This window comes from Lucilia sericata, unplaced genomic scaffold (genome assembly GCF_015586225.1).
Source record: "Lucilia sericata isolate MDLA Ls3-8-SP2 unplaced genomic scaffold, ASM1558622v1 Contig000359F_arrow, whole genome shotgun sequence".
Classification (NCBI taxonomy): domain Eukaryota; kingdom Metazoa; phylum Arthropoda; class Insecta; order Diptera; family Calliphoridae; genus Lucilia; species Lucilia sericata.
Genome location: NW_023994378.1, coordinates 107,501 through 117,523, shown reverse-complemented (window position 1 = coordinate 117,523; position 10,023 = coordinate 107,501). Strand labels below are relative to the sequence as shown.

General features: G+C 33.0%; 4 protein-coding genes across 6 annotated transcripts in view; 3 read left to right on the top strand and 1 right to left on the bottom strand.

The window, feature by feature from the left end:
- The first annotated feature begins 3,586 nt into the window (after positions 1 to 3,586).
- LOC119604078 (DBF4-type zinc finger-containing protein 2 homolog) lies at positions 3,587 to 6,518 on the top strand. 3 transcript variants are annotated; one of them, XM_037956511.1, is made up of 5 exons: positions 3,621 to 3,720; positions 3,776 to 3,897; positions 4,086 to 4,976; positions 5,136 to 5,544; positions 6,384 to 6,518. In XM_037956511.1, the coding sequence occupies exons 3-5, from the start codon at positions 4,935 to 4,937 to the stop codon at positions 6,392 to 6,394; spliced, it is 462 nt and encodes a 153-aa protein (XP_037812439.1). In that variant the 5' UTR covers positions 3,621 to 3,720; positions 3,776 to 3,897; positions 4,086 to 4,934; the 3' UTR covers positions 6,395 to 6,518. The 3 variants fall into 3 exon arrangements, with proteins under 3 accessions (XP_037812436.1, XP_037812438.1, XP_037812439.1); XM_037956508.1 differs by lacking the exon at positions 6,384 to 6,518 and having other exon boundaries at positions 3,587 to 3,720; positions 5,136 to 5,433; XM_037956510.1 differs by lacking the exon at positions 4,086 to 4,976 and having other exon boundaries at positions 3,600 to 3,720.
- Positions 6,519 to 6,973: 455 nt separating this feature from the next.
- Positions 6,974 to 7,920, top strand: LOC119604071 (prefoldin subunit 1). Its single transcript, XM_037956498.1, has 3 exons — positions 6,974 to 7,219; positions 7,344 to 7,486; positions 7,545 to 7,920. Exons 1-3 carry the CDS (start codon positions 7,190 to 7,192, stop codon positions 7,747 to 7,749), a joined length of 378 nt encoding a protein of 125 aa, XP_037812426.1. The 5' UTR covers positions 6,974 to 7,189; the 3' UTR covers positions 7,750 to 7,920.
- A 15-nt stretch (positions 7,921 to 7,935) lies between these two features.
- LOC119604070 (protein-lysine N-methyltransferase CG9154) lies at positions 7,936 to 9,152 on the bottom strand. The gene is made up of 3 exons (XM_037956497.1): positions 8,863 to 9,152; positions 8,652 to 8,808; positions 7,936 to 8,327 (listed from the first exon to the last, which is right to left on the bottom strand). The coding sequence occupies exons 1-3, from the start codon at positions 9,004 to 9,006 to the stop codon at positions 7,969 to 7,971; spliced, it is 660 nt and encodes a 219-aa protein (XP_037812425.1). The 5' UTR covers positions 9,007 to 9,152; the 3' UTR covers positions 7,936 to 7,968.
- Positions 9,153 to 9,211: 59 nt separating this feature from the next.
- The window catches only part of LOC119604069 (Krueppel homolog 2), a 10,918-nt gene continuing 10,106 nt past the window's right edge, over positions 9,212 to 10,023 (top strand). The window contains exon 1 of the mRNA XM_037956494.1: positions 9,212 to 9,423. The gene's annotated coding sequence lies outside the window, so the exon portion shown is untranslated. The remainder of the gene's footprint in view (positions 9,424 to 10,023) is intronic.

Below are 10,023 nucleotides of genomic sequence, written 5' to 3'. Positions count from 1 at the left end.
AGATGTGGAAGAGAATATTTCTAAGAGAATTTCTGATAGAATAGAGTCTAGAATAGACTATAGACTAGACTATAGACTAGGACTATAGGACTAGACTATACACAAGACTATAGACTAGCTATAGATAGACTACAGACTAGACTATCGACTAGACTATCGACTAGACTATCGAACTATCGACTAGGACTATAGACTAGACTATAGACTAGACTATAGACTAGACTATAGACTAGACTATAGACTAGACTATAGACTAGACTATAGACTAGACTATAGACTATAGACTAGACTATAGACTAGACTATAGACTAGACTATAGACTAGACTATAGACTAGACTATAGACTAGACTATAGACTAGACTATAGACTAGACTATAGACTAGACTATAGAGTAGACTATAGACTAGACTATAGACTAGACTATAGACTAGACTATAGACTAGACTATAGACTAGACTATAGACTAGACTATAGACTAGACTATAGACTAGACTATAGACTAGACTATAGACTAGACTATAGACTAGACTATAGACTAGACTATAGACTAGACTATAGACTAGACTATAGACTAGACTAGACTATAGACTAGACTATAGACTAGACTATAGACTAGACTATAGACTAGACTATAGACTAGACTATAGACTAGACTATAGACTAGACTATAGACTAGACTATAGACTAGACTATAGACTAGACTATAGACTAGACTATAGACTAGACTATAGACTAGACTATAGACTAGACTATAGACTAGACTATAGACTAGACTATAGACTAGACTATAGACTAGACTATAGACTAGACTATAGACTAGACTATAGACTAGACTATAGACTAGACTATAGACTAGACTATAGACTAGACTATAGACTAGACTATAGACTAGACTATAGACTAGACTATAGACTAGACTATAGACTAGACTATAGACTAGACTATAGACTAGACTATAGACTAGACTATAGACTAGACTATAGACTAGACTATAGACTAGACTATAGACTAGACTATAGACTAGACTATAGACTAGACTATAGACTAGACTATAGACTAGACTATATAGACTAGACTATAGACTAGACTATAGACTAGACTATAGACTAGACTATAGACTAGACTATAGACTAGACTATAGACTAGACTATAGACTAGACTATAGACTAGACTATAGACTAGACTATAGACTAGACTATAGACTAGACTATAGACTAGACTATAGACTAGACTAGACTATAGACTAGACTAGACTATAGACTAGACTATAGACTAGACTATAGACTAGACTAGACTATAGACTAGACTATAGACTAGACTATAGACTAGACTATAGACTAGACTATAGACTAGACTATAGACTAGACTATAGACTAGACTATAGACTAGACTATAGACTAGACTATAGACTAGACTATAGACTAGACTATAGACTAGACTATAGACTAGACTATAGACTAGACTATAGACTAGACTATAGACTAGACTATAGACTAGACTATAGACTAGACTATAGACTAGACTATAGACTAGACTATAGACTAGACTATAGACTAGACTATAGACTAGACTATAGACTAGACTATAGACTAGACTATAGACTAGACTATAGACTAGACTATAGACTAGACTATAGACTAGACTATAGACTAGACTATAGACTAGACTATAGACTAGACTATAGACTAGACTATAGACTAGACTATAGACTAGACTATAGACTAGACTATAGACTAGACTATAGACTAGACTATAGACTAGACTATAGACTAGACTAGAACTATAGACTAGACTATAGACTAGACTATAGACTAGACTATAGACTAGACTATAGACTAGACTATAGACTAGACTATAGACTAGACTATAGCTAACTATAGACTAGACTATAGACTAGACTATAGACTAGACTATAGACTAAGACTATAGACTAGACTATAGACTAGACTATAGACTAGACTATAGACTAGACTATAGACTAGACTATAGACTAGACTATAGACTAGACTATAGACTAGACTATAGACTAGACTATAGACTAGACTATAGACTAGACTATAGACTAGACTATAGACCTAGACTATAGACTAGACTATAGACTAGACTATAGACTAGACTATAGACTAGACTATAGACTAGACTATAGACTAGACTATAGACTAGACTAGACTAGACTATAGACTAGACTATAGACTAGACTATAGACTAGACTATAGACTAGACTATAGACTAGACTATAGACTAGACTATAGACTAGACTATAGACTAGACTATAGACTAGACTATAGACTAGACTATAGACTAGACTATAGACTAGACTATAGACTAGACTATAGACTAGACTATAGACTAGACTATAGACTAGACTATAGACTAGACTATAGACTAGACTATAGACTAGACTATAGACTAGACTATAGACTAGACTATAGACTAGACTATAGACTAGACTATAGACTAGACTATAGACTAGACTATAGACTAGACTATAGACTAGACTATAGACTAGACTATAGACTAGACTATAGACTAGACTATAGACTAGACTATAGACTAGACTATAGACTAGACTATAGACTAGACTATAGACTAGACTATAGACTAGACTATAGACTAGACTATAGACTAGACTATAGACTAGACTATAGACTAGACTATAGACTAGACTATAGACTAGACTATAGACTAGACTATAGACTAGACTATAGACTAGACTATAGACTAGACTATAGACTAGACTATAGACTAGACTATAGACTAGACTATAGACTAGACTATAGACTAGACTATAGACTAGACTATAGACTAGACTATAGACTAGACTATAGACTAGACTATAGACTAGACTATAGACTAGACTATAGACTAGACTATAGACTAGACTATAGACTAGACTATAGACTAAGACTATAGACTAGACTATAGACTAGACTATAGACTAGACTATAGACTAGACTATAGACTAGACTATAGACTAGACTATAGACTAGACTATAGACTAGACTATAGACTAGACTATAGACTAGACTATAGACTAGACTATAGACTAGACTATAGACTAGACTATAGACTAGACTATAGACTAGACTATAGACTAGACTATAGACTAGACTATAGACTAGACTATAGACTAGACTATAGACTAGACTATAGACTAGACTATAGACTAGACTATAGACTAGACTATAGACTAGACTATAGACTAGACTATAGACTAGACTATAGACTAGACTATAGACTAGACTATAGACTAGACTATAGAATAGACTATAGACTAGACTATAGACTAGACTATAGACTAGACTATAGACTAGACTATAGACTAGACTATATGCTAGACTATAGACTAGACTATAGGCTAGACTATAGGCTAGGACTATAGGCTAGACTATAGGCTAGACTATAGACTAGACTATAGACTAGACAATAGACTAGACTATATACTAGATTTTAGACTTTACTATAGGCTTGAACGATGTATAGTCAAGACTATATATTAGTAATCTACTTGTTCATTTTTAACTCCACTTTAGTTTAATCATTTTTAATTTTTCTCATAAACATTGATATTTTAATAATTTTATAAAATTGTGTCACAAAAATTTTTCACAAAAAATTTATTTATTTCCTAAATTTTTTAAGCCAACAAGCTGTACTTTTCAAATCAAAATTTTTAGTTAAAAAAATCTTTAATTTAAAAAAAAAATCTTTCTTAAAAAGTAAGTAACCAAATAAGAATTCAAAAATCAAATAAAAGACATGTTGAAATTACAGAATATTAAAAAAGTAAAAAATTCAAAATGTGTGACCCATGCTGCCCTCCTTGTGGACCTTGCCCACCCTGCGGACCTTGTGGTCCCTGCAGTCCCTGTGATCCCTGCTGCGCACCATTTGAGGTAGGTGAAATAATTTCGATAGTTACAGAATGAGATTTTACAACTGTAGGTTTTGAGATCTCCAGATGTAAACCTTCATGACAACTTAAAAATCATTAAATGTTCTTCTCCTTTTCGTTCCTTTATATTTTAATACTTTAAAATCGAATATCTCCATGATGCTGTTTATATTTTCGGATGCTGAATAGTGTTCTCCAAAATGTTACAATGGTGCGCAATTAGATGCTATTCCCCAATGTGCCCCACGCATACCACCTCCATTACCCAAATGTATAACGGTCCAACAGCCCCCGCGTTTAATTTGTAAAAAGCGGGTAGTTTTTACTGAAAAAGTTATACCAGAACCTATGGTCGTTAATCGTTGTCGTCAAATAACTATCCCCAAAGTAGTCGACACTACGAGAGTGATAAAAGTGCCCAAGCTGACATGGGTCTCGCAAATGGTGCGAGAACCTAGAGTTATATATTATCCCTCGATGATACCAGATCCGTATGTTGTCTGCTATCCCAAACGTATTTGCGAACCGCGAGAAGTTTGTCAATCGATATTATGTCAGCCCAAACCACAGACATTAGATGTACCACCTCCCAGGGAATATTGTTGTTATCCAACGGGTCCGATTAATTATAAACCCAGTGCTGCTTGTCCTCCCTGTCCTATAGGACCTAATACACCCTGCGGTCCTTGTGGTCCCTTACCATGTTTTTCAACCAGCCAATATCCCTTGTGTGAGCCTTGCGGCCCGTGTGGTCCTTGTGTTCCAAATTGTGGACCTTGTGGCATGACCATGCCTTCTGGACCCTATGTTCCCACACCTTGTGGGCCCTCTGGACCTTGCGGGCCTTGTGGACCTTGTAAGCCTTGTTTTCCCGGTTGTCCTTTCGAAGCACCCGAATGCGGCCCTTGCTATCCATGTGCCCCCACTCCTTGGAATACTCAATGTGGTCCTTGTGGTCCCTGTGGCCCTCAGGTGCCTTGCGGTCCCTGTGGACCCAGTATGGGGCCTTGCAATCCCTGCGGACCAGCTTGCTAAACAATGTCTTCATATGTTTATAACTGCTCGAGGAATATTGTCAAGGTGAGTTGGAAGAGTGGTAGATTAAGCCTTGATTTGCTGCTCGTATCAAGGTGGCTGCTTCCTACCACCTTGACAATAACCGAGAGCCAAATCAAGCAGTGATCTTCCCTTTTTTTTGAAATAAAACGATTCCTTTCCTCTTTTTCTCTCTATTTATAGCCCAAACCCTGTCGTAGTCGTGAGCTACGCTGCGGCATTATGTATACAACTTGTGATTGCATCAAACGTAATGGTCTACAGGACAAATGTCCTCGAGCTTTATGTCAAGGTCGTTCTACTTGCATGTCTTTTCCCACTCCCGGCTGTTGTCCTGCCTCTTTTCCACTGCGTTATGCTAATCTTACGATGGGCGTTAAGAAACGACGTTGTGTTACATCATGTTCTCCACCACCACCTTATGGAAATTGTGATGCCCCCACTGCCTGTTGTGGTCCTTCGAATTCAGCTTGTGGTGCCCCCTCACCAATACCTTGCTCACCATCCCCCTTATGTTGTCCGCCTTTGCCCGAAGCCGGTATACCGGATCCAAGAATTTGGAATAGCTGTAATACACCGACCAGCTATCCATGTAAGTGGGAAAAATTTTAAATGTTTTAAGAATGTTTTAAATAGATTTTGTTGTTTTTTTTAAAGAATTTGTGAGGTTAGGTTTTAAAAAGTCTGGTATAACTTTTTCAGAATTTCAATAGAATTTAAAAATCTACATTGTTTTATATTCATTAAAATCGAATCTAAAGTCTAAGATATAGTCAAGTCTATAACCTAATCTGTAGTCTAGTATACAGTCTGGTTTATAGTCAAATCTATATACCATGCTATAGTCTAGTCTATAGTCTAGTATAGACTAGACAATGGTCTAGGTTATAGTCCAGTACATAGTCTAGCCTATAGTTATATCTATAGTCTAGTCTATAGTCATATCTATATACTAGTCTATAGTCTAGTCTAAAATGTTTGTAAATTTGTATACATTTGTTTAAACATCGGTGTTATGCGTGTGGTATTTGAGATAGAAACTTCAATTCTAAATTTTGGAATTGGTTTGAAATTACTTTAGGTGATCAACAGCAATTTTCTAATTCTACATGTAAGTTTTCAATTCTTTATTCATTTGAAATATTTCAAATCTTTACAAATTCTATAAAGGTTATACCATACTATGTCCGGCACGTTATTTGCCAAGAACAGGTGGTCCTTGTACATGGCCCTGTGCCTGCAAGGCCCATTGTTATGAAACAAAACCAAAGAGATGCTGTTGAGGTAGAGAAATTATAATAAAATTTTAAAAATTGACAAATTCTTTAAAAAATCAAGTAGGTGTTAAAAAAAAAACGTAGAATTCAATATTTGTTCATAAATTTTTGTTTTTTTTTTTCTCTAATTTCTTATTAATTTTCGATTTTACAGGTGGTTTTTGATATTGCCATCTATGGTTTGCAAATAAGGCAATTTTTACAGCAAAATGGGAAACAGAACAAAAAAAAATTAATAACATTTTGATAAAAATAATAAATTCTTCGTATATTAATATTTAAGTTTAAATATTTTGTATAAAAAAGTTTTCTTTTGTTTTTTTCTTTTTTTTTAATAAAGGTTTGGTGTAATATTCCTACTATATTAAAATTGGTTGAATTATTATAGCAAATTAAAATATTCAAATATATTAGATTTAAAAGATTAAAAAAATTCAAACAATTTCCAAACTGAACACGTTCTACGTTTGTTACAAACTCAAAATGTATGTAAAATGACAAAAGATATCAAATAAAGAATTTGCAAAAAATTGGCGCGAAAACATGCAACTGCGCGCAAAGAGTTGCAGAATTTGTTTGATGTCCCATTTAAAATACATTTGTTTGACGATATAGGAAACTCTGGTCTGTCAAACAGCAATGTATTTTTCGTATCTCGTATTTGCTACAAACACAAAGTGTTTGAAGTAAAAGCAGCGACTCGAATTAGTCGCTTAAACACGAAATCATTCACAATAGTCTTTATTAACTTATATACAAACACTTATCAACACTAAAAGCTCATGTCATGCTGCTCGTTAAATGTCAAACATAAACTGTCATTAATTTTTTTTTGTAGAAAAAACTTCATACCGAGAAATAGCAAATTATTTTTGCAGGTGTTGCCTTTTTTGTAAAAATTATTAAGAAAATTGAATAAATATCTGGTAAATTCTTACGCAAACAAAAGAAAACAACAAAATGGAACAAATGGATATGGAATTAAAAAAGGTAAGTGGCCCAAAAGGTTAAAAAATCCAGCAGGCAATAAAATGACTCACAGCCGCTGGGCCACCAAAAGAGGTCCATTGATTTGATACAAAATTTAACCATATTATTAAAACTCTACTTGCAGGCATTCACCGAAATGCAAATAAATAAAATAGAAACTACCAAGAAAATGAATATGATTGATATGAAGTGTGATATGGTAAAGACCGGTAAACAGAAATATCAATTGACCGAAAAGGGTACCAGTGATTTAACAGATGATACCAGGTAGTGTGTTTAATTATTACTGTATAAGCACAAATTTCCTTAACTTTTGCCTTTTTAGAGTATATTTATCCGTAGGCCGTATGTTTGTGTTAACCAGCGTCCAGGATATGCGTGGTGACTTAAAAGCTAAACAAGAGAAATGTGATAAGGCCATTGAATTGCTAAGCAAAAAGAAAGAATTTTTGGTGAAATCTCTTAAAGATCAAGAAGATGGCTTACGTGAATTGGTGCAACAACGTAAAGAAGCTGAAGCCGCCAAATAGACAAACGAAGCAAGCCATCATCAACATTCATTTTCATATTATTGTTTATTTTGCATTTAAGCTTTAAAAACAACTCAAAAAAAGATAAACACGTACTACATATATAATAATGATAAACCTACTTGCAATTAAAACAAAAAAACGAATACCACTTTTGTGTTTAAGAGAAAATTAAAACGTAATTTATGTTCTTTTTCTAAAAAATTGATTTTTGGTTTATTAACATTTTATAAAATCATCTAAATTGAAATTGGCATAGGAAACGAATTCATTGCCTAAGTTACGTTCATGTTCAGGTTGAAATTTACATTTATTTACCGGCAGGCTGGCAGTCAACCAGGGCTCCACGATCTCGCCGGAACAGAATATAATTTTTCCTTGAGGTTTTAAAAGATTTTTTATAATTTTCGATATTTTTGTTATACATTCCTCGGAGAGAAAGGGTGGATCTGCAATGATTACATCGAATTTATGCCAAAGTTCCTTAAGATAGTTTTCATTGTCGCCTTCGTTGAAATCGTAAAATACAAAATCATCTCCATAAGCTGAGAATCGTTTGTCGAATTCAAAAATTTTCACTGTAAAGAAATAGCTTTGTTTAAAGTCTTATGAGGTCATAGGTTCGATACGAATTTGTTAGAATTTAAAATTTCCTGTATTACAAATTTTAAATAAAAAAACTTTCTGTTTGCATCATTTAATAGTAAATCATTACTTTGTTTCAATACCATAAGATCTTATTGTTGTTCTGATTTGATTCAACTTAAACGAATAATCAAAAAGCCTTTTAAAAATTTGGGCAATCAAATACAAGCCTTCCCATGGCAAATGAATCTTCGGAACGACCTGATTTCCATCTATCTTTCTATTCATTTTAACTTGATTTCTTTTCAAAAACTTACCGTTTTCATGTATTTCCTTAACAGTAGCATATAAAGAGGGACTTGATAGTAAAGCTATACTATAGGCCGACTTATCTTGCACCTCTTCCAGTAATTGACTGACAGCAGAACCCAAAGACTTTTTAGTGCCAGCACTATACCAAAATTGGCTCAGTTGCTGCAATATATTAAAATTTAATCAAGTAACATAACTAACGCCTTATAAACATACCCAATCCTCCTCAAATTCTGCTTCTTTGCCAGCTTTTTGTTCAATCTTATCCAATTCCTCTTGCTCTCGTTGAGCCTTTTCAGCCAAAAATTGATTTAAAATGGCTAAAGTATCAGCCGGTAAAGAAATGTCATCGTCAATCATGTTAACAATAGTTTAATATACAAAATTTAATAAATATTAATAATTTTAAAGTAAAATTAACTAAATATAAACAAAAAAATTTGTTTATTTATTACTGCACGCTTAAAATTAACCTTAAAAATATAAACTTTGTTATTGTTTACTTTATTGTGAATTGTGGCCGCAAACAACTCTGTTTATTTTTATAGTTTGAAAAGCACTGCTGGATTATGACAATTACTTTTTTATTGACATTTCGCTATTGTGACTGTGAAAGTTTTTTTTTTTCTTACAATAAAATAGAAAACTGACGTGTGTGTGCGTAAATATTTTTTTCTTAAAACGCGGACGTAGTAATTTCAGTTTTTAATTAAATATACTTAAAGCGAAATCCTAGAAATTAATAATACTTTAATTTATTACCTAACAAAAAGACAAGTAAGTATGTTTTGTAACAAATATTTATTTATTGCTGAAAAGATATATTGAAATTTAATCAAAGGAATTTGCAATCAGTGGTTGTAGGTGCAATTTTTTTCTAATTATAAGCCAATAAATGTTGGAAAAATTGGCTTGTCTGTCGGCTAATCAGAAAATTTTGTGCATTTCAGTTGATTGGCGCACATTTTATAGTACTTTTTTTGTAGTCAGGTATTAAAATGTAAATAATTAAATAATTTAGGTCAATAAAAACAACAAACTTAATATAAATTAAACCTTAAATATAACTAATCTATAATAATGAGGTTAATGTTTTTGAGTAAAATGGCACAACCTGAAAGACAAAATTTAAGAGTCATTACTCTAGTTTGTGGCTTAAAAAAGTGAAATTTTTTATATTATTAGGTCAACGAACTTGGCTTTTTATGAATTTTGGTTAACAAATCATTGAAAATAGTAACATTTTCATAGCCCCTATACATAAACTTCCTATTTAAATCAAAACCCTTATTTTTTGTAGATTTAAATTAATTTAATTAAGACGCAGCCAACAACTTCCATTACTAACTTTTAAACATTTGAACTTTGGAGTTAAGC

What these genes read in the sequence shown, in the direction of transcription:
- LOC119604071 (XM_037956498.1), top strand. Translation starts at nt 7,190, where the DNA reads ATGGAACAAATGGATATGGAATTAAAAAAG. An exon ending in TGGATATGGAATTAAAAAAG is followed by an intron (nt 7,220 to 7,343) that starts GTAAGTGGCCCA and finishes CTCTACTTGCAG; the next exon opens with GCATTCACCGAAATGCAAAT. An exon ending in GATTTAACAGATGATACCAG is followed by an intron (nt 7,487 to 7,544) that starts GTAGTGTGTTTA and finishes TTGCCTTTTTAG; the next exon opens with AGTATATTTATCCGTAGGCC.
- LOC119604070 (XM_037956497.1), bottom strand. Translation starts at nt 9,006, where the DNA reads ATGATTGACGATGACATTTCTTTACCGGCTGATACTTTAGCCATTTTA. An exon ending in CAGAATTTGAGGAGGATTGG is followed by an intron (nt 8,809 to 8,862) that starts GTATGTTTATAA and finishes AATATATTGCAG; the next exon opens with CAACTGAGCCAATTTTGGTA. An exon ending in TAAGGAAATACATGAAAACG is followed by an intron (nt 8,328 to 8,651) that starts GTAAGTTTTTGA and finishes ATTTCTTTACAG; the next exon opens with TGAAAATTTTTGAATTCGAC.
- LOC119604078 (XM_037956508.1), top strand. Translation starts at nt 3,802, where the DNA reads ATGTGTGACCCATGCTGCCCTCCTTGTGGACCTTGCCCACCCTGCGGA. An exon ending in CCTGCTGCGCACCATTTGAG is followed by an intron (nt 3,898 to 4,085) that starts GTAGGTGAAATA and finishes GATGCTGAATAG; the next exon opens with TGTTCTCCAAAATGTTACAA.